At 57.7% G+C, this 27,229-nt stretch overlaps 1 protein-coding gene across 2 annotated transcripts; it reads left to right on the plus strand.

The window, feature by feature from the left end:
* The first annotated feature begins 634 nt into the window (after positions 1–634).
* Positions 635–4,760, plus strand: HES1 (hes family bHLH transcription factor 1). 2 transcript variants are annotated; one of them, XM_065674848.1, is made up of 4 exons: positions 641–908; positions 1,005–1,100; positions 1,195–1,282; positions 1,968–2,749. In XM_065674848.1, the coding sequence occupies exons 1-4, from the start codon at positions 801–803 to the stop codon at positions 2,450–2,452; spliced, it is 777 nt and encodes a 258-aa protein (XP_065530920.1). In that variant the 5' UTR covers positions 641–800; the 3' UTR covers positions 2,453–2,749. The 2 variants fall into 2 exon arrangements, with proteins under 2 accessions (XP_065530919.1, XP_065530920.1); XM_065674847.1 differs by having other exon boundaries at positions 635–1,100; positions 1,968–4,760.
* The last annotated feature ends 22,469 nt before the right edge of the window (positions 4,761–27,229 follow it).

Here is a 27,229-nt window from a genome sequence, read left to right on the forward strand (position 1 = left end):
CTCGCAGGTCACCACGACCTGTCCGGGCCGCCCGCCACGGACCCGCGGTTTCGCCTCTGCCCGCTGCCCTGAACGCACCCGAGCCACAACGCGTGCGAGCGCCGGGACGCATCGCCCGCAGCGGCTGCCCTGGCAGCCCCGCCCGCCCCGCAGGCCGTGCCCGGCCTGGGTGGCACCTGCGTGCGGGCAGGGGCAGGCGGCGGCCGCGGCAAGCCCCGCACACGGCAGCCGGGCCCGTCCCCGCAGGCAGCCCGCGGCCCCCCACGGCGCAGGCAGCGCGGGCAGCGGGAGGGGCGGCCCCCGCCCCGGGCGCCAATTAACCCCGCGATTAGCGCGCCGCCCCCCCCCCCCTACCCCCGCCCCGCCCCCCCCTACCCCCGCCCCGCCCCCCCCTACCCCCGCCCCGCCCCCCCCTACCCCCGCCCCGCCCCGCCCCGCCCTGCCCGCGGGCGGCGCCCGAGGGGTTAACCGCGGCCTCCCGCCCGCCCCGCGCCATTGGCCGGCGGCCGCCGTGCGGCTCCCGGCCAATGGGCGGGCGCCGTCCACGAGCGGGGCCGCGTGCGGGCGGCGCCCATTGGCTGGGCGCGAGTGTGGGAACGGCGGCGGGGGACGTTTCACACGAGCCGCGCGCGTGCGGCGCGCGCTATAAGTAGGGGCGGCCAAGGGCGCGCGGCACCCGCGCCCCGCCGGCCCGCAGGCAGCGCGCGCACGGCCGCTCCCGGGGCTCCCCGGTCAGACGCACGGCCCCCACCCCCCACCCCCCCCTCCCCCCCGCCCCGGTGCGGCGGCGGGCGCGCAGGATGCCGGCCGACCTGATGGAGAAGAGCAGCGCCTCGCCGGTGGCCGCCACCCCCGCCAGCGTCAACGCGACGCCCGACAAGCCGAAGACGGCGGCGGAGCACAGGAAGGTAAGGGCGGCCCGACCGCGTTGCGCCGGGGCAGGGCCAGGGCAGCGCCGCGCCGCACGGAGCAGCGCCGGGCGCTCACCGGCGCCTCTCTTGCAGTCCTCTAAGCCCATCATGGAGAAGCGGCGGCGGGCGCGCATCAATGAGAGCCTGGGGCAGCTGAAGACGCTCATCCTGGATGCGCTGAAGAAGGATGTAAGCGCGGGGGGGGGGGGCGCCGGGACCGGGGCGGGGGCCGCGGGGAGGGCCGGTGCCGCCGGACCGGTCTGAGCCCTGCCTGTACCTGCAGAGCTCGCGGCACTCCAAGCTGGAGAAGGCCGACATTCTGGAGATGACTGTCAAGCACCTGAGGAGCCTCCAGCGAGCCCAGATGACCGGTGAGTCCCAGATGACCAGAGGGAAGAGGGCTGGGGGTTTCCGCCTGCATCCCGGGGGCTGGGGCATCGTGCTCCCTGCCTGCATGCTCAGTACGGAGAGTACCTGGCTCAACACCCGCATCCCTGGTGATGAGGGTGCTGTGCTGTGCCTGTATCTCTGGTACAGAGGGAGTCCCCACCTGCATCCCCAGTACGGGGAGGTGATATGGGGCACTCTGCTGTGTACTTGTATCCCCAATACAAGGTGGTTGGTGGGGGGGCATTGTGCTCTGTGTCTGCATGTGTACTGGGGGACACTGCAAGAGGCTGCAGTCCTCGCTTGGGCCCTCTCTACCAACAGAGCTGTGTTCCCCACCTGGGTCTGTTTTGGTGGGGTGGGAGGCATAAGACCCAGAGGGGAGCTGTACACCCAACCTGGATTCTCAGTACCTGGGGACATAGGAGACTCTTTGGGATAGTCTGTACCCCACGTGGGACCCTGATGCTGGCGGACTTGGTAGCAGAGGGGCCGTGCTCTCCATCTGGATCCTTGGCACCCAGGAACACAAGACACCCTACCAGAAGGGCTGGACTCCCTTCTTGGATTCCTGGCTCAGAGGGGCTCCAGGATACACCACCAGTGGGCTGCGCACCCCCATTCCCTGAGGACCCTGCTGACTGCTGTGCTCCTCTCTTCCTTCTGCAGCTGCTCTGAGCACAGACCCCACAGTGCTGGGCAAGTATCGTGCTGGCTTCAGCGAGTGCATGAATGAGGTGACACGGTTCCTCTCCACCTGTGAGGGTGTCAACACTGAGGTGCGCACCCGGCTCCTGGGCCACCTGGCCAGCTGCATGACCCAGATCAACGCCATGAACTACCCTGCGCCCCCACCACCGCCACCGCTGCCACCAGCTGCAGCCTTTGGGCCACCCCTGGTGCCACCGGGCAGTGCTGCAGGGCCGCTCCCGGGCATGCCTTGCAAGCCAGGTGCTGATGCAGCCAAGGTGTACAGTGGCTTCCAGATGCTGCCAGCCTCCGATGGGCAATTCGCCTTCCTCATCCCCAGCGCTGCCTTTGCTCCCGGCGGAGCTGTGCTGCCCCTGTATGGTGGCCCACCCTCAGCTGCCACTGCTGCCTCGCCACCTGGCCCGCCACCCGGCACAGCCGACTCGGTCTGGAGACCCTGGTGAGGGTGGTGGGCACTGGACTGGACTGAGCACTGCACCCTGTGCTGCTGGCACGGCTGTACATAGGTTATATGTTCATATTGGATTGTGCCTTTGTACCATAGCACTCCTTTGACAGTGTTTCGTGTTTTACACGAGATCTTTTTTCTCCCTTCCCTCCCCTTCCTCCTGTGACACCAAAGATTGGGGGTTTGTTTTTTGCTTGATTTTTTTTTTTGTTGTTGTTGTTTGTTTTTTCTGTGGGTTTTTTGTTTTGTTTTTTTTTGGGTGGGTTTTTTGGGGGTTGTTTTTTTTTTTTTTTGAATGCTTTTAAAATAAAAGTGTCTCTTCCATTTCGGAAGGCCTTTGGAGATAAATTGGAGTGCTGGCATGTGTGCATAGGAGGGAGCCCTGCTCCTGGCTGCCTGTGGATCATGCTGTTCCAGGTCTGCCTTGTGCGGCTCTCCAGGCTGGAGCTGTCAGTCAGACCCTCTGTCCCCTCTATGTTCTTGTGAAATTACCTGGCCCCTCTCCCTGCCCCGGGGCAGATGTAATTACTGCTTCCTTGGGAGCAGTGCAACTCATCGGACTTGTTAAAAAGAGCTTATGTTTGCAGAGCTGGTGAACGCGCTGAGGGAGGCACCTCTGCTCTGTTCCTGGCTACTTGGGCTGGCGGAGTGGAGTAGCCCAGGCAAAGAGAGGCAGATTCTGGCTCCCAGCCCAAGCTGCCCGGGTGAGCCTCCTGCCCCGGACCCGGAGGGGCCCGCTCCCGGGCCGTGGTGTAAGTTGCGAATGACTGCGGTCAGTTGATGTGGAGAGCAGCTCCTGCCAGCTTCTCGAGTTACAAACCCAGTGGCTCTCTGCAGGACCTGACACCAGCGCTCCTGTCTCCGGGCTGACAGGCTGCAGCAGGCGCTGGGCACCACCTCCACCTGGACTTAAAAGCACAGAGCTGTTCCCGGCCCTGAGCACCAGCCAGGCTCTGCGTGGTGATTAATGCTCTGCATATGTTTCTGATAGAGTTGGGCATTTCCTCTGCTGTTATATGGAAAACACGTGTCTTGGGGGAGTGATGTGGGGCTGTGTGGACTATATAACTGTGAGTGGCAACTGACCCCTTTGACTTGGGGATGCCCCATTTCCAGGCAAGATGCAAGCCCTAGATAAAGTGAGCAGCAGTCTCGGGTTACAGCTCGCGTTGCCCTTCTTAACAAGTCCTAACTCAGAGCGGACAGCTTTAAAACGTGCCAGGATACACTGGGGATTCCTTCCAAATCCTGTTGCAAAAGCCTGTTGGATTTTTGTCTGGATCAGCCAGGTGCTTGACTGTATCCAGGTGCTGGGAAATGAAAGTTGGGGAGAGTGCGAGACCGGACAGATTAAACCTGCTGCGGTATGAATCCCTCCTGTTCTCCCTGTATACAGACATCCTCCTGATCTGAAAAATACTTCTTGGGATGGATTTGTGGGGGCAAGTTGTGGTGGGTATCTTTATGAGGGGTGCACTGATGAGCTTGGAGCTCCCTTTCAAAAAGGGTTTGCAGGGGCTGATCTCCACAGGTGATGCAAAAGAGCTTCCCCTCTGTCTCAAACAGCTTGCTGACCTGCCTGCATTGCCACCCTCATGGTGACATCTTGTAGCTGGGTTTTGTGTGCCAGGCTTGGGAATATTGGCTTTGCTGTCCCTAGGCAGGTGTGTGGCCAAGCAGGCTGAGCCTGCTTTTCCCTTCCACCAGCCATAGCGTCACCCTTCTGTGCTGGAGATACCGAGGGCAGGACTGAGCCCAAGTTGTGTTCAGAGGAGTGCACACAGGACCTGTCTGGGAATCGCATCAGACCAACTCCTGCTGGTTTGTAGCCTGTGTGGAGCTGATGCAGAGCAGTAACACATCACCTGTAAGAGCTGAGGCTGTTCCAGTTTAGCAGAGTCTTCCTTTTCTGCTGAAGCAGTTGGTTTGGGAAGTGCGTTAGAGAGAAGAAAAAATAAAAATGCTTTGCTGTAGGCTAAGGGGGAAGTAGATGCAGGAGGAAAAGACAAGATGAACCTATTTGCTAATGCAGTTTAAATAGCCTAGTATAAAGCAGACATACCATGCTTGGACCACTTTTCTCTAAAGCTTTCTGTGTTTACTATATCCCACAGCCTGTTGACATGAGAGATCTGCTTGAGTTTGTGAGCTTTGAAGGGATCAGAGCAATTCCCAGGAGCTGTGCTCTTGATGTCAATTCACTGAGCCCGTGACAAATTGGGATGACAAATGCAGGCTGTGGTCTGTGGACCATGATGTGCAGGAGTTGCCCTTCAGGTACAGCAAGTGCCTTCAAACTGGTGCCGTGGGATGAGCAGCCAAGGGTAAGGGAGGGGTGGGGAGGGACACGGAAGGGACAAGGCTGAGCTGCTGGATGGCGCCTCTCGTTTGGCCATGACCCCTGTGCAGCGTTGTGCAAGACAGGTATGAAGAGGGACTGGACTCAGTGCTGCTGGATGGGATGCAGCTCCTGTTGGTGTCCCTGGACACCGTGGTGAGCCCTGTCCCTCAGCAGAGACATTACCCGGAGGAGGGCTGCAGCCGGGTCTGCTACCCCTCTTGGGTCTGTAAGCAGTTTGCCGCAGTTCGGTGCGTGCATTTGCAGCTCAGAGAGCGCTGAGCTGGAGGGAGCAGCGCTCCATCCCTTCCTGCCGCACACCTGCACGGGGGTCCAGCGGCAGGAGGCTTTGCCTGCCTCCCCCAGCACCCTGCCATGTCCCCCACCCACCGCGGGCCTGACACCCCCGGCTGCTCTTCGCATCCCTGCAGCTCCTGCCATCGGCCGCTGCTGCCGGCCCTGGAAACCTGTCATTAAAGACAATTAACTTTTCCCACACTCCTCGGGAGCGGTGCAAAAACCCCTCCTCGCTTCCTCCTTGGCTCTTAAGTGCTACCATATGGCACAGGCCCCCGCGCCCCCCCACACCCGCCCTGCCTTTGATTCCAGCCAGACAGCCGGAGCTTTATGATTTAAGCCGGGAGAGCCCTCGTACCAAGCCCTGGGCCGCTCTGCGGCCAAGGTGGTTTTTTTAGCAGGCAGGGCTGTTTTCTGGCAGGAAATGAATAGCTCCCAGATGAGCTCAGGAACCTGAGAGGTCGTGAGAAAGGAGCGAACCCCCGGCGCGGTGGCTGGCTGCCAGGCGGCGCGGGGAGGGAGGGAAGGAGGCAGGAGGGAGGCAGGAGGGAGGGGAGCGCGCTGCCGCCGGCACACGAGCCGGCCCCGGCCCCCGCTGGCAGGCGGCGAGGCCGACCGCCGGCAGCCCGCCGCCGCACGCCGCCCGCACGCCCCGGACCAGACCCGGCGGCACGGCCCCCCGGCCGGCTGTCCCAAACCACCGGCCTGGCTCGTGCCACGGGCCCGCGGCCGCCCGCCGACCTCGGGCTGGGATCCAGGCATCCGGCCTGCGGGGAGCGCGGGGACGGTGCGAAAGAGCCCGGCAGCCGGGCTGCGATCTGGGGGCAGCGAGGCAGGTCCCCTGGGGGTGCCAGGACCCCCCCCCCCCCCCCCCAAGACCAGCAGCGCGCACCTCCCTGGGGACTGCATGCCGCGGGTGTGCGGGCAGCTGGGGGCGAGCTGTCTGCTGCGGGAACCGGGATGCGGCAACCCCACGGCTCCTTGCCCCACGGTGGGGCCAGATCCCGGCCAGACCCAGGCACCCCGTGTCTCAGGCGTGCATCAACGCCCTGAGGCCAGCGCTCGCCTTTGCTCTGCTGCTCCCCCCAGGGCAGGGAAGGGGACCTGTGATTTACAGGGGTGACATGTGTTTTGCTTAAAAGAAGTCAAACAAAAGGCCGGTTTGTTTTGTGGAGCACCGACTTCCTGGGGGGGGGGGGTCAGCCCAGACAAATGACTCCACTCCCGTTCATTAAACATTCGCGGCCATCCCATCAGCTGACGCTGGAGACAGCTTTCCGGGCTCAGCTGGGACAAACTTCTTCCTTTCCTAGCCTCTGCAGGAGGAGAGATTTCCAATGTCCCCTGCGCCTGCAGAGCCGTGCCCCAGGGGTACCAGCTCCAGTTACTGTGACTTGCAAGTGTCCGAGGACAGTGATTTGACGGACGCAGGCTGTGGTCCGCTGCTCTTGCGTGCAGCAGTGGCACAGCCCTGCGCCGGCGCCAGCGGTTAGCACTGGGAAGAGGGCTGAACATGTCCTTCGTGCCAGCGCCACAGCGAGGGTGGCACAGGGGCTGTGCAGCGCTGGAGGGGGGCTGCCCCCAAGGTTTTTGCCAGTGTGGACAGCAGGCAGTGCAGGGCAGGGCAGGGCAAAGGTGCTGAAGGACATCCGTGGAGGTAGGGCTACCTGCAATCTGTAGTGATTAGGAAGCTTTTTCCAGCCAGGGTTTGTTACCAATAAAGGCTAGCTCAGCACAACTGCTGGGGCATTAACTCTTATCTGCCTGGGGCGATAAGAGCCACGGGTTTCGCCTTGGGGCCCGAGGAGAGCAAACACCTGCGGCAGGGCATGGCACAGCCTGCACCGTGCCCTGTCTCCCTGGGGACACAGCCGGTGTCCTGCATGGGTGGGACACGGTCCGGAACGTGCTCCCAAAGCCCCTGGTCCCAGCTCCTTTTGCCGGCTGCCCACCACGCGGGCGGAAGCATCGGGAGCCCGGCCACAGGGGTGAAGGCTCCGTACCCGAACTCCTGAGGGGTTCAGCTGTACAAAGCAGTACAAACCCGCTTAATTAAAAGCAGACCCGCCGTAACGAGCCTGCCAGCACACCAGCGTGACTCGGGCGGCTCTGCTAGAGCAGAGGACAGGACTCAGCTTCACTGCAGGGCTGGGACAAGGGGTGGCCCAGGGGCTGGGAGCCAGGGCTGTGACTCCCCTGCAAAGCCACATCTCCCTTTTGTCCTCCCAGCCCACCAAGGAAACACAGCCTGCCTCCAAGCCAGCCTGCTGCTGCTTAAGACCTCACCAAAAGTCACTGTCATCCCTAAAACTGCCCCTGGAGCAGGGTCTCCACTGAATCCTTCCCTCCAAGCGGACTCCCACACCATCTCCAGGCTGTCAGCTCCCATCACACCGCCCAGCCAGCTGCCACTGGGACTGCCAGTGAACATTCCTCTCCTGCAAGGGAGACATCTATGGAGGCAGCACTGGGAGGAGGCTGCTCTCCGCTTTGGGTCCTCGGGAACAGCATATACCACCCTGCATGTGGGCACACCGGGGTGCCTTGCAAGAGCCTTTCCAAAGGTGCCTTGCATTTTGTTGGGTTTTTTTCTGGCTGCTGAGGATGCCAGGGCTGTCAGCAATGACTGGAGGCTGCCACGGATCTTCCTGCTGCAGAAGATGGGCTACAGTTCTGTTTTCTGGAAAACATTATGAGTTCTTGAAGCTGTAAAACAATCTGGCTGGTGTTTCTCCCTCTGACGTTGGAAATCTGGACAGTGTTTGTACCAAGAGAGGGAGCAGGATGTAGAGACACATGCTGAACCTCACAGTTACGTATCTTGCCTGGCTCTCACTTCCAGAGCCCTGCTGCAGGCCAGGCACAGATAAACCCCCATCTCTTCTGGCAGCACCAACACGCGTAGGACATCTGCCAAACAGGGGAAAGAGTTCTGGGCCTGAGCCCACCACAACATCCTCACTGAGAGTAACAACTGGTACAAAGCAGGACAAACACAGGCTCGTCCTGCCGGCCTCAGGAAACGTTTGGCTTTGTTTGCAGCTCCAGTACCAGGCTGAGCCCCATCCCTGCCTCATTCAGCAGCAGGCTCCCCTCCGGACCTGCTGCCCTCAGGGGCTCAACTGCAACATGCAAATGCAGAGAAATACCAGAACTCTCCTGGGTACGGAGGAGAAAGCAGGACACCCTTCAGGGCTGTGTAGTGGTAGGTGCTGGAGGAGATGAAGGGTCTGGAAGGGGATAGGGGAGCTTTGGGATGACGATGCACTGGGACAAATCCTTCCACTAGGCCGTGTTCCCAGCTGAACCAGTCCCACATATGGTGAGTGGACAGGTAAACTGGAGCTCTCATTCCCAGCTCTGCATCTGCGAGGGCTCCATCTGGTCAGCAGCAGCACAAGGTTCTCATGTTGAGGACCTTGGTGGGCCCAACGGATGCTTTCTTTCTCCCTGCAGCCAAGCCTCCCTCCTCGCTGTGGTGTCAGCACTGACTAGTCCCACAGCTCAGAGCTCCGCACTTCGCTTCCCACGGGGTGGCTTGCTTTCAGCCATCCTTTGGCTTTCTTTGTGCTCTGAAACAGAGGGGCTGGCAGCTGGACAGCCTGGGCTGGTGTTTCTGAGAGGGCTCCAAGCAGCTGTTTGTGCTCGCAGACAGTGCTGGCGTTTGCTGCCTTCCCTGCTGGGCTCAGCTGCGTGCGGGCAGGCTGCAGGCAGAGGCTGTGGGCAGCCCCTGCCCCTGGTGCTGCCTGTTTGGGCCAGCTCTCCACGGACGATTGAGAGCAGGTTTGGTGCTGGGCACTGGATAATGGGGTCAGGTCTCCCCAAGGGGAGCTGGAGCTCCGTGGACACCCACTGCTGCACAGACGAGGGTAGTGGGAAAGAGGCAAAGAGGCAAAGAGCCAAGAGGCATGGCCATGAGCTGCATTGTGCTTGCTCAGCCAGTGTTACGGTGAGCGTGAGGGTCATAAGGCGCCTCTTGGGAACTCCTGCTGCACCGGGGCAGCCCAGGGCACAGCCAATGCTCCCCACTCCTACCCTCAGCCCCGTGGCAGACCTCGCACGGGGTGAGGGCTCTCTTATCGCCCAGTGTTTTTCTGAGCACGCTGCAGACAGGGCGGGTTAACCATCACCCATAGGAAATGGAACAGGAAAAGGTCTGATGGGACTCGCTGTCCACGGGCCCCATCCTCCATGGGGGGAGGCTCAGACCTCAGCTGCCCCTGCGCTCTTGCTGGTGGCTGCGTGCTGCTCCAGGGATGGCTCCAGTGTCAGCCACATTTCACAGTTCAGAGCTGTCCCTCCTGCATTAAAGCCCTCTAGGGTCCCCCTCCCAAAGTAAACAGGAGCCAGTTTATTGCTTACTGGCGTTGTTTCCCAGGAGGTCAGAAGGGCTCTCCTTGAGGCTTGTGACAGCCTGCTAAGCTCGGCTGAGCCAAGGTGTTATGAGAGCACCATGTGCTAGGAAGAGCAGCATTTAGCCGTGGGGATGCCTGCAGCCTGCTCTAAACCTTGGGACAAAGTCCTGTTTATCTTCCCTTGCTCTTCAGGGTGCTCTGCTCTGGGCTCCCCCCCTGCTTGCTTGTTTATGGCACTGATGCAGAAAATTGCAATGGCTGTAATTGCCAGCGGTTTGCTGCACATCCAGTTTGTCAGCCCGGAGACAAAAGTCCTAAATCCCTTTTCCAAGGTTTGAAACCATGTCATCCGGACAGACAAGAAGGGGAAAGGATTTACTTATGCATTTGCTTAGAGTGCCTGGACGTAAAGTTAGAATGGTGCACCTCAGGGCAGGAGCAATGGCAGCATCCCTGGGGACTGCCCTGTAACACCGGCTCACTGCACCCGCGTCCCTCCCTGCGCCAGAGAGGCAGCTGGGCACCCCTGCACCCCCTCTGGGCTTCATGTGCAGGAAGCCAACCCCCCTGCAGGTTCTTCTTCTGGCACCGATCACAGAACCATCGAACGGTTAGGGTAGGAAAGGACCTTAACATCACCCAGTTCCGGTCCCTTTCCAGCTCGGGCAAATTGGCAGAAAGCTTTCCCTGGGGGCCGAGCCAGCCCAGCATCCCGGGGGAGCGCTCCTGGCAGGGTTCCTGCCTCCAGCCGGATGCTGCCGGGAGGGTCTGCAGGCTCCTGAGGGGAGGGGAGCCGCACCCTGCTTGCGAGACCCCAGCGGGAGCTGGGAGCAGCTGCAGCGGGGCTGCGCAGAGCGATGCAAGCTGTGCGCGGACCGACAGCGACCGGCAGGAGCGGAGCTGCCCGCCTCGGGGCTCTGCGGGGCGGGAGGGACCACACAGGCGCTGCGCCGTCCGGCCCTTCCTGGCCGCGGGCTGGGTGGAACGAGCAGCACAAAGTTTCCATCCTCCCCGGGCTGGGTGCCCCCTCCAGGGCTGCTCCATGGCCCCCCACAAGCGGCAGGGTGGCTGAGGATGGTGTAGGGGGCTGTGCTTGTGCTGCTGGGTGCTGGCGCAGGCCAGACATCGGTGCGGGACTGAGGGGAGTCACTGTGGCGGAGGGAGCTTCGCATGGGACCCTGGGGGGGACGGAATGAGGATTTTCGCTGAACAGAGCCCCCGAGGGCAGCCTGGGGAGAAGGGCAGCACAGGGACAGGCACAGGGACACCCCAAGTGCATCACGCAGCTGCAGCCTTGCACTGTGCAAGCTGGGGAGCAGCAGCAGCTTGCCTGCAGCTCTGCCAAACCCGTAGGGAAGAACGCTGTGCGCAGCCACACTGGAGCGCGTTTGCACAGAAAGGGTAAAACTTCAGACACTGGGTGTTGTTTCAACCCCGGAGCCTCCTCAATGGAGAGCTGGCCTCCGGAGACCTTCCGTCCGGCCGCAGAATGGAAGTAGCAGCCTCAGCACTTTGGCAGGAGCAGCAAGCTTTCTGCCTCCCAGCCCTGCTGAATAGCAGCAGAATGCATTATAGCCCCATTTCACTTCTCCCTCCAATTATCCCCCCGGACAAAGGGCTGGGGCTGCGGCGTAAGGTCCCTTTCAGGAGGTGCTGGTGGCAGGACATGCTGCTGGGGATCAGCCGAGAGCCCCTTTGCTGGAGGGCAGTGACCTGAGTCCTGCTAATGCCCCTTTTTTGGCCCGGGGCAGTGAGAATGCACAGGGCAGCAAGGCTGGCCTAGCACTAAGGACCAGGGGATGCAGGGTGGGAAGCACTTGTTAACAAGAGTTAGTCCCAGTCAGCGAAACACCTGCGATGTGGGCGTATTTGAGTCAAAATGATGATTAATTAAGTACTGGAGTGTCATTTTATCTTTACAAACGCAACGTTGTTTTAGCCCATGTTGCACTTCTCTCTGCACACTGACTTTGGAGCAAGCAGACCACTGTGGCTCTGATTGAAGGGACTGGGCTTCTTCTGCAGGTGACATCTTGTGTCCAGGGACCCAAACGTCTTCGCTGCTGAGCTGTGGCCACCCAGATCACCACTGTCCAGCCAGCCATGTCTACTCCAGCCCCCTTATCATCTTTGTGGCCTCTTCTGGACTTGCTTGAACAGTTCCATGTCCTTTTTATATTGAGGACACCAGAACTGCACACAATACTCCAAGTGAGGTCTCATGAGAGCAGAGGGGCAGGATCACCTCCTTCGACCTGCTGGTCACGCTCCTTTTGATGCAGCCCAGGACAGGGGTGGTTTCTGGGCTGCGAGCGCACACTGAAGCTGGCTCATGTTCAGTTTCTCATCGACCAACACCCCCAGGTCCTTCTCCACAGGGCTGCTCTGAATCTCTTCTCTGCCCAATCTGTAGCTGTGCCTGGGATTGCTCCAACCCAGGTGTAGGACCTTGCACTTGGCATGGTTCAGCTCTGTAAGGTTGGCATCAGCCCACCTCACAAGCATGTCAAGGTCCCTCTGGATGGCATCCCTTCCCTCCAGCATATCAGCCGGACCACACAGCTTGGTGTCATCGGCAAACTTGCTGAGGGCGCACTCAATCCCACTGTCCATGTCACCAACAAAGACGTTGAACAAGACTGGTCCCAACACTGACCCCTGAGAGGCACTGCTGGTTACCAGTCTCCACTTGGACATTGCGCTGTTGACCACAGCTCTCTGGGTGCAGCCATCCAGCCAATTCTTTATCCACCAAGTGGTCTATCCATCACATTTATGTCTCTCCAGTTTAGAGACAAGGATGTGTGAGAGACAGTAGCATCCTGCAGGCAGTGAGAGCCTGGAGGTTTGTGCAGCCACCCTGTCCCTTCCACCACTGGCTTTGCAAGAAGTAGGGGCTGTTTTGGAGGAACTTTACCCTAGCAGGTCCAACCCTGTCACGCTCAAGGCCATGCACATTGCCTAAGCAGGCTGTGCCCCAAGCTGGGGAGCCTGCTGAGAAAGCCTGGGAGAGCAGGACAAGGGCTGAGGACATTTCTGATGGAGGCAGACAAGACACTCAGCCTACTTAGTTTATCAGGAAGAAGATCAAGAGGCGGCTTGATTACAGTCACAAGGACCTTGGTGTAAGTACCTTGGCAGAAATAACAAGCCAGGTACTTATAAGCTCTTTAATCTAGCAGGGAAAAGCAAAACAAGGGCCAATTGCTCCACATTTCTAACAGTCCTGGGTGATTAACTCCATAAGGAGAGGCAGGACCCCAGGCTGCCTTCTCTGGGGCTGCTGCAGGGCAGTCTGGGGGCTCCCATCCCAGTATCACCCAGTGTGGCAGTGTGTTTTACCTTAACGCAAGGTACAAGAAACGGAGAGGCTGCGGGGCTGGGGCAGCGTGAGGTGACCCATTAAATGCTTTGGCTGCAGAGGGCACACCTTCTCAGCAGGCAAGGTGGCCACTGCTGGTCTATGGAATAACGGCGGGTAGAGGCAGCATGGCCTGGGAGCAGTGAGTAGCATGGCATGAAGTGAGTGGCTCTGGCCAGGGAATCTGCAAAATGGCATTTATGTTGAGATTGCTACCAAAACCTCTTTGTGTCAGAGGGATCCCCAGCTGCTGAGGTTTGAGCTCCTGAGCAGACGGACAACTGATCCCCTCTTTGCAAGCTCACAGACCTGACCAAAAGCTCCCAAGGCCACAGAGAACCTGGATCCCCAGCAGCCAGCAGTACCCGGGGCTGATCCCGGTAATGTGCCTCTTGGATCTTCTGCTGGACACAGTTAACATGTACCAGTCAGCTGTGTCTCCGTCGTGCCAAAAGCATGATGAGCACTTCTCATGGTTTCTATTTAAATCCCATTTCCCCCTTCATTTTTACAGTTTTCTGGCTAAAAACCAACAGCGGGGCCAGGGCCCTGTTGCAGAGCATCGACAAGAGCCCTGGCCTGGGGGTGCTGGCGCAGGGCCCCCCCCATGCAGCCTTGATGCCCAGCGTGCTGCCGGTGGGGCTAACAAAAGGCCAGCAGCAGGGCCAGCCTGTGCTGGGAGCACCATGGTGCCGCTGCTGAATAGCTCTTCCTGCACAGAGGAAGGCATGAAGAGGCGTAATCAAATAAGGGTATCAGCATGGTGCTCCTTGAACGGCGCTCCCAGCGTGAGCCGGCGGCGGGGCCGGGTGGAGGTGACAGGTATCTTTATCCCGCCACGCAGGAGAGCTCCAACGTCCTGCTGGCAGGAATTTGTCTGCAAATTTTCCCCATTGAAAGGAGCAAGGGGGCCAGCGAGACGCAGGCTGAGATGATCGCTTGATTAAGGCTGGGGCAGGCGAGGTGGAGAGAAGGGGCAGCTCCCAGGGAGCCGTGCTCCCAGCCCTTAACCTCTCCTCGGGAGACCGCAAATTATATCTGTTATTATATCAGCCCCCTGGTATCCTACAAATAAGTCGTCTGGCTAAGTGCGTGTCAGACGTTCACAGGAGGAGTTGTTACCTTTTCATCACTTAATCATTTTCATCATCATTTAATTTATCTTGCAGTAAACTTTAACCCGCTGAGTCCCGGGGAAGGCAGGTAGAGAGGCTTACCAGCCCAGCTGGACTGTAAACATGAGCAGGAAGCGCTGGCTGCAAAAGGGGTTTGAAGAGCAGAGGGAAACGGTTTTCCCACTTCCCTCATGGAAATGGGAAACCCTCTGCCATGGAGACGGGAGTATTCCCAGCCCCGCTTCCCATCCCAATCCCCTGCCAGCCGGGGACGGGGGTGTGTGCAGCGCTGGGGTTCCCCTCCTCCGGGGAGCGGGAGCAGCCGGAGGGAGCATGCTCCCGCAGTGCAATGGGGCTGGCGAGGGGAGCACGTCCCGCACTTCCCCTGGGTGCCAGCAGTGATTTACACAGTGCACCCGAGAGCAGAGTCAATTAAGGTCACATTTCTGTGTTGCTAAACAACAGGCGGCCCCGGGTTCAGGCCCGCTGAAAAGAAAACAAAAGCCACCCCTTGAAACGGGGGCTTTGACAGGGTTCAAAGGAGCACGAAACAAAAGGCAGGCTTTGTGGGCTGCCCTCGCCCGCGCCTTCCCGGGCCCTTCCGCCACCAGAGACACCGTTAATGTGGCAAGGGGGAGTTTTTAATTGTCCGGCACAAACAATGCTGGCATATTTAGGCCGGCCTCATTACAGAGCCATCCGAAATGCTTGAGAAGCATTCCCACCGCTTAGCATAAATAGCAGAAACGTTCTTTCACGAGCAGAGCAGGTCCCATCTGCTCCCAGCCCGTCCTCACCTTGACTTGCAATGGCGAGCCTGCGGGGCCGGCCCCTCCATCCCGCTGCTCCCAAACCCCAGCACGGGAACTTGCCTCCCAGCCCTCAGCTCGCCCTGCCATAAAGTGCTCCATGAATCCCATGGGAGCAGAGGGCAGGACCCCTGAGGGTTTGCAGCCAGGGGTGCTGGATGGGATTGGCCAGTGGGGCAGCCCTGGTTGGGGTTTGCCTGCCTGGTTCCAGCGGCTTGGCCATGGTTGCCGGGGGTCTTGAGGGGCATCATTCATGGCTCCTGAAAGGTCAAGGCAGTTTGCACATTGGCCTGCTGGGTGCTGGCTGACGTACCTCATGGGGAATGAGATTGAGAAGGTCCTGGGGACCTTCACCAGCTGGGCTGTATCTGAACTGGGAATAACACCGACATAGAATCATAGAATCATAGACTAGTTAGGGTTGTAAAGGACCTCAAGATCATCTAGTTCCAACCCCCCTGCCATGGACAGGGACACCTCACACTAAACCATCCCACGCAAGGCTTCATCCAACCTGGCCTTGAACAGGGCCAGGGATGGAGCACTCACAACCTCCCTGGGCAACCCATTCCAGTGTCTCACCACCCTAACAGGAAAGAATTTCCTCCTTATATCCAATCTAAACTTCCCCTGTTTAAGTTTTAACCCGTTACCCCTTGTCCTGTCACTACAGTCCCTGACGAAGAGTCCCTCCCCAGCATCCCTATAGGCCCCCTTCAGATACTGGAAGGCTGCTATGAGGTCTCCACGCAGCCTTCTCTTCTCCAGGCTGAACAGCCCCAACTTCCTCATCCTATCTTCATACAGGAGGTGCTCCAGTCCCCTGATCATCCTTGGTGGCCCTCCTCTGGACTTGTTCCAGCAGTTCCATGTCCTTTTTATGTTGAGGACACCAGAACTGCACACAATACATTTCCTAGTGAGACCCAAACCCAACTGGGAATTGGGGTCTGGGCTCTTCATGGCTGCGGCTGTTTCATGTTTACACCTCACTGCACTTACCAGAACCCCCTACCAGCTTCCCAGCTGGTGCATGGGTGCCCCAGCCCCCGGCAGAGAGTCCCACCAGCCCCTCGCAGCGAGCCACGCTGGCAGGCCATCCCCCGGGCCGGGCAGAGGGACACTGGGAGGGGGCAGCCCTGGCAGGGACATGGTCCTCCGGGCTGGGGAATGGCATGGCTGCGGACACCGCTGGGTCAGCCATGTGCCCGGCATTTCCCAGGCAAGCAGTACTGACAGGTTGCAGCCCTGCAGCCAAGGTGAGAGCAGAGCTGTGCTGAGCGGGGTGGCACTGCAGGGCTAGAGAGCCAGCACCATGGCACAGAGACAGAGCAGCCCCAATTCTCCGGGAAGTGGGTCCCTGCAGGGACCGAGCTCTCCTCCTGCACCAAGGTGCCTGGGACTGGTAAAGGCACTGCGGGCATCCAACCTGTGTCCTCCACATGTTCAGGAGAGCAGGGATCACTTTGCAGCTTGATCAGCTTCTGTGCACCCTGCCCTGCCTGGCTGCCCAGTGCAGGGCAGCCAGGGCAGTGAGCCTGTTTACACCCCATGGGTCCTGGCAAAGAGCCTGGTCAGCGCACAGGGATCAAAGCAAGCAGCGTTTCCCAACCGATACCTGATCCCGGAGCTGGAAGGAATCCGTGAGGCTGCTGAGCGCCTCCCGCACCGCTCCCACTACCATGCAGCGCCGAGCGTGCCGAGGGCCCCGTGCTGCCGGGCTGTGTTTTATGGCACTGCAGCTCCTGCCAGCTCCCTCTTCCCCCGCTTCACCTCCCCCTTCTCGGAGGCAACCAGCTCCGCGTACCCCACAGTTTATTAAAAATCCCGGGTACCTTGGAAGAGACAACACAATAGTGGACTTGTTACAGCTGCCTTGTATTAATGGACTGCCCCTTTTGATTTTAGAGTGGAACTTTTGGCAGAAAACCAGCATCCGAAAGGGAAAATGGCTGTAAAACTTGGCAAAAAGGGAAAAAACATAAAACCGCCCCCAGCTTTGATCAGAAAGGTCTGAAGATGAATCGCAGTGATGCCCAGGCAGATTTGCTAGCAGTGATGTTCAGGGCAGGAGTGGAGAGGCTGGCTGTGGCAGCAATGGGGCTGGGTGGAAAGCAGCCACAGCAGCCAGAGGTTCAAAGGCCTCTGCAGCGAGGAGCAGAATTGGAGGATTATTCACTTTCTGTATTTTCACTCCTGCAGCACACATGGGAATCTAATTGGCCAGGATGAGAAATACGCCAGACAGCTTACAAGTGGGCTCGAGAAGACAGAAAAATATTTGCAGCTGCAAGCCATTAAAGGCAAACCCAGCCTCGCTCTTACACTTTAATTACCCTCCTGTACGTTCTCCTCCGCGTACCAGAGCTCATGTCAGTTCAAAACCCTTCCTGATCTTAAAAGGCCAAGCGCAGTGTCTGGCTGCACCGGCATGGCAGCGCTCCGGCGCAGTGAGGGCTGCTGCACGCCTTGCAGGGCCTCCAAGCATCAGCTCTTCCCCCATTGCCCCACCACAGACCCAAACACCACTCCTGCGTGTCTGACAGCAGCTCTGAGCCCCCTCAAGGGGTTAGCTTGGCTATTCATGTGGTCAGTGTTTTCCCATGCAGCCCATGCTCTACAGGGTCCAGCCAAGCTGATCCCAGCATCTCCCTGCAGTGACAGTGTGTGGCAAAGGCCTTTGTGGGGCGATGCATCCAGATGCATCCTCTCACAGGCTCCCAGATGTACATTGCTGCTCCTGCATTGCAGCTGAGCCACTTATTCCTCAGGATCCAAAACGCTTGCTGAGTGGATTTCTTTCTTCTCGGTGCCTCCATCCACCCTCATCCACCCTAAAGGCTGGAGGCAAAGGGTGACAGAGGGACTCCATCTCCCCATCTCCACCTCGGCAGCCACACATCGCAGGTCACTCTTACCAGTGCTGCGGGCACTGCAGGCTGCTCGGGGCACCGCACTGCCCATGGCTGCAGTGCAGCTACCCTGGGGTGCTGGAGGGAGGCTCTGGATTCACAGAAGGATGGCGGGGCAGCAATCACAGCCCAACCCGCCCAGCCACCACCATGCTGCTCCCGGCTCCTTGACTCCTCATTTCCTTTTCCGCTCCTGCTGTGACACCAAAAATGTTATTGCAGGTGCCGGCCCCAGCCACGCTCGCTCCCCCACATGGTTCACCCACTTCTCCTGAAACCTGAGGAGAACCGAACTCATTTTATGCCATTCTATTTCAATGCTCTGAGGGTTAACCTTGTGGCAGGCATTTTTAATCCGGCCATAAACACGGGAGATGAGAGGAGCTGCAACTTTCCTTAATGGGGGAATTTTTTATTATTCCAAAGCTTTGATGGAATCTCCTTCCAAATGCATGAGCTAGGGGTGGAGGAAGATGGTGTTTGAGTCTAGATTAATTTAAATTGAGCTTAAAGTTGCTTGGGAGCACCAAAGGGACATTGCAGGAGGTAGGCAAGGACCCCAAAGGATGGGAAAGACCCTTAAGTGGAAGATCTAAAATGAGCATAAGGTGTTTGCCCTAGTTTGAGATGTTAAACCCAGGTGCTTGCATGGGACAAGGGGAAGACCTGACTGGAAATGTTAGTGCTTGCACTGTGCACCACTATGTAGGCAGGCAGGTTTTGAGGTCTTGTGGTCCTGAGCCCTTGCAGTGCTGGTCCTGGGGTGCTGAGAGAGCTGCCCTGTTTCTGAGGGAGATGCTTCTCAGAGAGAAGTGAAGACCAGCAAGGAACTGCAGGGATAAACAGGCCTGGGGCTCCAGCACTGCCTGGAGACTTCTCTGCTGGAGCCAGCCTGCTAGGGGAGCGAGGGTGCAACAGTGGCATCAGTGGCACTGCCTGGGAGCTGATGGGTAGAGCACAGCAAAGCCTCGCAGGCAGGATGGCACAGGGGCAGCGATGTCGCACTGCCAGCAGCCCTGGCAGGCCTCTGCATACAGAGCGCAGTAAACAGGGCCTTTCTCCCTCCTGCCCCAAGCACTGCCAACCTGGCAGGAGTTGGCAGGGAGGGCACAGGGAGTACCACGTCCCAGGAGCCCACCTGTGTCCAAGGACGGGAAGGAGGAGGCCATGGCCCTGGCCAACAGCTGGGGAGTGTGAAATGAAGGCTAAATAAGGATGCCGGTTGCTCCTGGCTGCCATCCCAGGGCTGCCCCCACAAATCACCCAGTGGCAGATGAAAATCAAACCCCGATGGGAAGACGATGCCCGGGGCTGGGCTAAGCGCCAAGGGAGTGATGTTAGCTCCTCCAAAGGTCACGCGCCAGCAAGGATCATTGCAGGCATCATGTCCCCAGCAGGAATTTACCATGAGACAGTCTCATCCCTTAGGGGATACTCCCTGGGGTGAAGGTTCCCTGTGCTCCCGGGAGAGGACAGGCGGGAGGACACATCTTAGGGTCGGGAACCCAGGCAGCTGCCGTGTGCCCCGGCCACTGTCCGGGCTGCTCCCGGCTCTGCCCCACTCGGCTGCTCCCGGCCCCTGCTGAGCCCCGGGGGGCAGCGCGGGGGGAACGGGGGCTCCAGATTGGAACCACATGGAAACACATTTGCAACGAATTAGGCCGGGAGCCAGCAGCTCTTGCTTGGCCGGGTGTGCAGCCAATCTTTGGGGATTGTCAGCTCCTCCCAGGTTTCCACAGCGGATGTTCCCCGGCCAGAGCACAGCTGGGCTCTGTGCGAAGCCGCGGCCAAGGCAGCGCAGAAGGAGCTGAGCACACGCGCGGTCAGGGACCCCCACCCGCACGCACAGCTCTGCCGGGTTGAGCGGGCCCCACGCACTCCCTGCCTCTGCCAGGGATGCTTTTGAGGGGTGAGGATGCCCCAGTGCTCCGGGGAGAGGAGGCAGTGCACGGGAGAGGTTATTCCAGTGCTTCCCAGCCTGGCAGCCCTGGGGCAAGGTGGGCAGCTACAGCGGGCATCGTGTGTCCCTGCCTGCCCCGGGACCAACCCCTCGAGCTGCACTCAAAGTTCAGCAGCTGGGGAGCCCTGGCTCAGGCGCCGGTGTGAAATCACATCTCCCCATGCTACCTGAGAAAAGGGCTAACCCAGGAGGTGAGGAAGAAAAGCTCTTCCTGGCGGTGCTCACGGGAGGTGAGAGGGTTAAGTCAGTGGTACAAAAAGGCTTTGAGTGTTCATGTCAAAGAATGACACTAACAACTCATGTGACGACCTGCCAGGAAAACTTTTCAGATCATAATTCGCATAGCATTTGTATCATGTTCCCTTCCTGTTTAAAAAGGCAATATGGAAACTGTGCGAGGGGTTATTTGCTGGTCAGGCTGGTTTTCTGGTTACGCTCCCTGTCACGCGCATCCCTTTAGGAAGTGATGCCACCACGACAGACATCATTACTAAAAATAATGCCATCCTATACGTTAGTCTCCAGTGCCATTTTTTAAAATGATTTATACCCAGTTAAAGAATAATGGCTAATGATTAGTGGTGGGTACATACAAATGCCCTGGCAGAGCAAGAAATGACGCTGCCTCCCCACAAACCACACAACCATCTTCCCCAGTGGCATGTTGTACGGACAGCAGAGGACAGAGAGGGGATGCTGCTTTCCTCCGCCCAGACGTTTCAGCCCTCAGAAACCTGTCAGCAGTATTTCACCAATCCTGCCCCATTCCTAAGGGGCAAATCCCAGAGTCACCCAGCGCTCCCATGCAGGCGCAGAACCACAGCGCGGGTGCTCAGCTGGATGCATGGGGGACTCAGCAGCCCTGCTGCTCTCTGATAAGGCCACGCCTGCTGCAAAGCAGCCTCTTGCTCTGTGAGTAAGGATATTTATGAAATGACAGGCTGCAGTGCTAATCTATGGCTGGCGAGCGAGCATGGCAGCAGCACGGCAGCCGGGCACAGCCTACGAAAGCCTTTTGCCACAGCCCTGGACAGGGAAGCGCTTGGGGAGGTGCTGGAAGCCAGCCCAGCTGCTGGTGTGTTTCACCTCCATCACTTTACATGGCCCCTGCTCCCCGACACCCACGCTGCTGGTGCCCAGCTCCCGGCACGGAGGGGCTGGGGCACATGCCATGTGCGGGAGCTGACCTGTGAGCCCCCTGCACGCTCCTGCTGGCAGCCCTGCAGCAGCAGCGGCCCAAACATGACTCCCCCTCGGGTTTTTATCACCCACATCGTGCTGGTGAAGGAAGAGAGGCCACCACCAGGGAACATCTGGGCTCCATTGCTCATTGTCTGGCAATTAATGTCAGAGCTGAAGACAGAAGGGACGTCAGATATTAAATAAACACAACCGCACTCTGCAGACCAGAACAGTCCCCGCGGGGAAGGCACACATGCACCCTCACCCGCACTCCTCCCCCCGGCATGGCCCCGGCCGGGGTGCAGGACACGGCGGCTTGCCGCACACATGTGTGAGCACAGCCACACATGCTCGCAGGCTCCCACGCAGCTTGGGTTTCACGTCAGCCAAGGCAGGGCAGGGAAGAAAACAGAGCTCCTTTTCCTTTTTCGTTTTCCAGCTGGCAGACTGCATCTGCAAGTGCAGGAACCGCGGAAAACCCTACCCCACGGAACAGGGCGGTGCAGGGAAGGTGGCCAGAGCCCCTGGGGTCTGGGCTGGCCGATACCCCACAGCCAAAGCTGCTGCCCAGGGTCTCAGCACTGGCTGGACACATGCTTCCAGCCACGTGTGGGTCCTGGTGTGTGTGCGCACTTCACACACTGTGCTCTGCCTTTACCGGCCCTCCCAGCCCCTCCTGCGGCCCCCACAGGCCCAGCACCGCCTGCCGTGTTGGGGGGCTGATGGCAGATTAGCACAGGGCCCTGCCCTATGGGTTTCTGTGCATCCCACTGGCCAAACAGCAGGGATGGACAGTGCCATCCTCTCGCCAGCCTGGTTTAAAGACTGCTTCCCCCCACCGTGACCTTGGTGAGCACCAAAAGCCTTTTTTTCCCTGCCCTTTCCCTGCCTGTGCTCATAGGCAGAGCAAGCATAAGAGTAGCTGGATCCCCAGAGAGCGGGGAGGCTGCCCAGCTCCTGCACAATGGCAGACACACGCCTCAGTGCCGCACACCCCGCGCTGAGAGAGCTGGGGCACTGTTTAGTTCACAGGCTGGGGCAGTTGTTCCCCATGGGCTGCCTCGTGCTAGGCAGAGCATGCGGAGTAGGGCCTCTGGCACAGCCCCAGCTCGCAGGGCAGGATGGCCGGGTCACAGGACCACAGCGGGGCTCAGCATTACCCTTGTGCAGGCGGTGGTGCCAAGCTCAGATTGGGTTCGCACTGCTGCATGGATCGCTGCTCTGATGTGTAAGAGCCACACCGCAGCACAGGCGCATGGCATGGACTGGAGCTTGCCATGCAGGTGTGCGGGGTGTTCCTGACCTCTGCTCACTGCTGCTGCTGGAACAGATTCCTGCATCCTAGCATCTTCCATCAAACAGGAGTTGCTTCAGCAAGGCACATTCACCCTGTTCAAGTGAAACAAAGCACAGCAGGCTGGTAGATGCCCAGGCTCAGCCTGGGTGGTCCCCCATCCCTTCTGGCCTTAAACTTGTGGGTCCTGTAAAGGGCAGCAAGGAAAGGGCCAGGCAGTGAAACGTGCCCTGTTGACACAGGAGAGGATGCTGCACCAGCCAAGGGCAGCGCACAGGGTTTTCTGCTCCTGTGTGCAGCAGGGACTCATTAGCTCAGGGCTGGCTGTGCCTACTTTATTCTCTGGAAGCTTTTGTTCCCTTACAGAAATTTAGTCTCTCTCTCCCTCGCTCTTAGCCCCTTTTAATATTAAGGTCAATAGGTTGATGATTAAGCAGGAAAAGGGCATGAAGAATCAACCAAATTAAATCTTGTGTGCAAACAGGTGGGTGTGAAATTTCAATCAATGGCTGGTGTTAGCAGGGACCTCCGGGATCCCGATTTCCCAGGGGAAGACTGGGCAGCCCCAGGGGGATTTGGGTACAAAAACTCCAGACATGGGAGAATAGAAAAAAAGTCTTCTCAAAAACCAATATTGACAAGGTCCCTGTGTTTGCACCCCGGCTTTCCCCGGCAGCACAAAGGGAGATGATTATCCCGGGTCCGGTGGGGAGGGGATGACGGGAGCTCAAAGGTGAGCCGGCCCCCCCTCGGCTCCCCTGGCCCCAGCCCCTCTGCTTAATCCCCTTCTCGCCCAAGCTTTGAAGTCGCCAGAGGTTGAATATGGGATGTAAATCACGTTAGCCGCAGTGTGTGATCACAACGCCCCTGCGAGACAATGCCGTGCTTCCCCAGCACCTGGGCATCCCGCCGAGCCCCGGCCAGCACCGTGCTATAAACAGCCCCAAGCTGTGGAGGAAAGCAGGGGCCGAGGGTGGGCTGCAGCGGGGGGCACCCATTGCGGGCGGGAGAGAGCCTTGTGCTCTGCCACAGAGCCGGGAGCCGCGGTGGGCACTGCTCACCCCAGCGGCCGCGGCGCTGCCGAGAGCAGGAGGCTCATCCCTGGGATTCATTAGCAAAGGCTGCGGGTGCAGAGCAATGTAAAACACGAGCTGGGGCGTTGGCTACCAGGGCTGTCCCGCAGCGTTGCACATCTTGTAAGCATTAGCATCACGTAAGAGGAGCCTGCACAGAAGGACGTGGGGTTTATTGGGTTGTAAACTGCGTTGTTCCCATTACAGTAACGACATTGCTGGTGAAGAAATGTGCCCTTCGCACACGAGGCTTGGGAACCAGGTGTGCTGGAAGGAAACACAGCAGGGCTGTTTGGAGGCCCTGCTGTCACCATTGGGATAACAGAGAGAGAGAAACAAAGCAGGCGTGGGAGAAACCAGGGGGAGGCACCAAGAAGATACTAGCACTATCCCCAGGGCTGCTGTACCTTTCAGCCCTTTGCATTTATCTTCCCCAGACCGAGCTCGCTGGTGCTCAGCTCCCCTGCACCCAACACGGGACTGCACACTGTGCCTGCTGCCTTAGGAGTTCAGTGCTGGGGTGTCAGGGGTGTCAGGGAGACAGCAAGTATCTGCCAGCTCCTCGGCAATGTTTTGATGGCCTCTGCTCTGCCTTGCTCCAGCACTTGCACTGCCTTTCGTGGCACCTGGGAAGATGTGACACATGGGGTTTGCTGCCAAGCATAGAACAAGGGCACTGCTGCCCAAGAGAGCATCCCTGAGCACCAAGGAAAAATCTCCTGTGCTTAATTTTCCTTTAGCCAAGGAAGCAGCCTCCAAAAAACCATGATGCTTGACCCAAATGATCAACCAGTTTCCCTTTTTCCCACTACCAGAAATGCATTGCTTCTCTGCAGTCAGCAAGTTGGCTGGTTTGATTAGTTTGATTCTTTTTTTTATCATGTCACACACAAACCTTGACTGATTGTCCAAGACCAGCACCAGAGCTTATCAGCCACAGTCATCCTGCTGCACAGATCTGGATGAACTGTGTTACACGTGTGTCTCCACCAGCTTGGCTCTAAATGCTGCCGGGTTCACCCCGGCGCTGCCACCTGCCTTGGTGGCCCCAGCAGACCTTCCCAATCAGTGCCTGGTAGGAAATGCAGGACCTGTCATCCCCGCCCTGTGACGAATGGCGGAGAGGAGCTCGGTGATGCCATGGATCTGAACCACATGTCATCGATGTGACCCCATCTACCCACTAACAGGAGCCAGGTGCGGGTACCAGCCCAGCTCACCCTCAGGCTCCCTTTTGTTCCTCTGCAGCTGGAGGGGCTGCTCCATCGCTGCCCACTGCTGCAGTGCCTGATCACAGGGCACTGGTGGTCAGAAAATAGCCGCTTTCAAAGCTTTTTCTCTTGATTCTTAATTGGGAGACCAGATGATTTTTTTACTTCCCCCCTCCCCCCCAACAAAATATGTTGTTATTGTGGAAAATATCTGCTCTCCCCAGAAAATGCCTTGCGTTCACTGTACACATTGTGGGCCATACCAGAAAACATCTGATGTGCTTCCAAAACCACCGGGGCATTTCTTTTCCTATTAGAGTGCAATTTTTCTTCAGGAAACAAGTTTTACCTAGTTTGCACTGACATTTGCTGCAGCAGAAAGCAAGCAGCCCTGTCGCCATATCACCCCCACATCTTTGGGAGGTGGCATCATAGGGGCACCCTGGCATGACCAAGCACCCAAACCTGCAGCACAAAGCCTGGCTTCAGCCCAAGCTTTGACCCAAGCCCCATGGGCCACAAAGCACCAACAGCCAGCATCCACCCATGCTGCCCCAGGAGTAAACCATGGCTTCTCAGGCGAGATGATACCTGTTTGAGAAACACAAATACACCATTTTAGCCCTGTCAACAGCTCCCCAGTGCCATGCATGAGCCCACCAGCCTCGCAGGGTCATGCTGGCTCAAGGACAGTTATGGAGATGCCCTTTGCTGCCCCACCTCATGAGCTGCCCAATACTGCAGCACTGCTCTTTGTCCCAGGTTGGAAGAAAGGTGTGAAATTTAGCGTGGAATAGCAATGTCTGACTGTTAAATCTGGAAAAGTGACCTGATATTATCACCTCATCTTCTGCCGCTATTGCTGGTATTTCACAGTGCTGGTATTTCAACACTACCCAAGACAAACATCTAATACATTGAACATTAGCCAGTACAGCTGTACAGCATCAACACTAAACTGGAAGTTTAAAAAGCTAAGTCAAAACCAAACACTGCATTTAGCAGTGTTAGCAATTTAGCATCTTCTATGATTACTATATTAAAGACAATTAAAAAACAAACACAAAAAACCAAACCAACCAAACCACAAACCGAAAACCCTGCAAAATTTCACTTGTATCTTTAAAATTCATTTGTGATTAGCATACATGTCAGGATGGTGATTGCAGCAACTGCACCCATCGGTTTTCCTGTTGTGACCATGGGACAAGGTAGGAAGCACCTGAGATGACTTGTCACGGTCCCTCCACAACAGCTCTGGCTGGGCCTGTTCTTTAACGCTGGGGACTGTTCCTTAACGCTGTTCCTGCAGCAAAGCCTCTGGGGACAGTAAATACAATCATGTGCGTGCCTCCCCTCCTGAAGCACGCCTTGTTTACTAACTCATCAGGTGTCCATAGGTTCAAACCCAAGGTGGCTCGCCTCTCACACTGTAGAGCACAGAGGCTCATTGGGCGAGGGCTGGCTTCATGGGCAGCAGCGGCGGTGGAGATGCTGCGGTGCGGGGCGGCTCGGCTGGCCGGGAACAGCCATATTCTCTATTTCTTCCTCTTTTTTTTTCCAAGCAGACTTCTGAGAAAACATCTGCTGTGCCCCAAGCCCGCACCGGAGCTGAGGATCAAAATAAAGGACTTTTGTCTTTTTATTAAGCATTTTAGCAAACGTGACTATTACATTCATATTATATTTCCCTGTTTTGTACAAACATGTTTAAGTCAGCACTAAGAGGATTACCTTTATGGCACACCAATCTCTGCTCAAATGGGCTGACTAAAGAAACTCTTGTTAAACAGTATTTTCTCTAATGCCTGTTGCTTTTCTTCCTTGCTTTAGTGCTCAGACATCTATCCAGGCTCCCTAAATCCACCCTCCTCATAAGCTTTCAGATCAAGACTCTTCCCCCCTCAACCCCCCTCCGCACCCTTTAATACAGCTGAAGATGAACATTAGTGCTTGGTTCAACTGCACTGGAAAGGGAAAGGGCAGATTCATCAAAATCTTTATACCTCCATAGAAAAATGTAGCCTTTTGCCTTTCCTCGAGTGAATGCCTTTTCTAGAGGGTATTCATTAGGGGTTTGGTCTGTTTTTGCAGACAGCTCCACAGATGTTGACATTTTTTTTCTTCGCTGGGTTAAGACGCCTTCTATAGGCTTTCAGTCTTCATTTGTTACTTCTTTATTATCCAAGAGGGGTTTTTCTTTCTCCCTTTTTTTTTTTTCTTCTTTTTTTTTTTTTTTTTTTCTCTTTTTTCCCTTTCTTCCCAAGGAGTTGACTCGGTTCTCTGAAGAGAGCAGTGGTAGTCAGCCTCATTATTATCTTGGGCTCTTTTTCATCGCCCCGGCAGGCCGGCCGGGGCCGCGGGGCCATTGTGGCGGAGCAGCAGGTAGCTGTGGCACGGCGGGGTCAGCGCTCCGGCCGGCACAGCGCCTTTGTGCGCCTGCCTCGTGCTGCCGGCTCCGTTTGTCCGGCGGTGGGAAAGGTCAGGAGCATGCTGATGCTCCGTACCTGAGGTTTTGTCTCCGGCCGCTGCTGAGAGCTTATGGAAATAAGCTGTTGGAAAGCAATCGCTGCACCCAGAGTGGAAGCAGAGCGAAGGGGTGGAGGTGTGCCGGCGTTAGTGGAGCTGCCTAGTCCATCATACGTGCTGTGTTTTTTCCAGAGCTGCTGCATGCTGCTTGGGAAGCCACAGGCTTGCCGTGGTCCTAAAGCCTCTCTACCATCACCTTTACAGATTGATATAGCTGATTTCCCACAGCAAACTTTGCAAAGAGAGCAATTTGGCTCGGCATGAAGGACGAAAGCACAATACAGGCAGCACCCCATGCTGATGTTCCCATCTCTGACACCAAACGCACCACACTTT

The sequence above is a fragment of the Lathamus discolor genome, chromosome 3 (genome assembly GCF_037157495.1).
Source record: "Lathamus discolor isolate bLatDis1 chromosome 3, bLatDis1.hap1, whole genome shotgun sequence".
NCBI classification, from domain to species: Eukaryota; Metazoa; Chordata; class Aves; order Psittaciformes; family Psittacidae; genus Lathamus; species Lathamus discolor.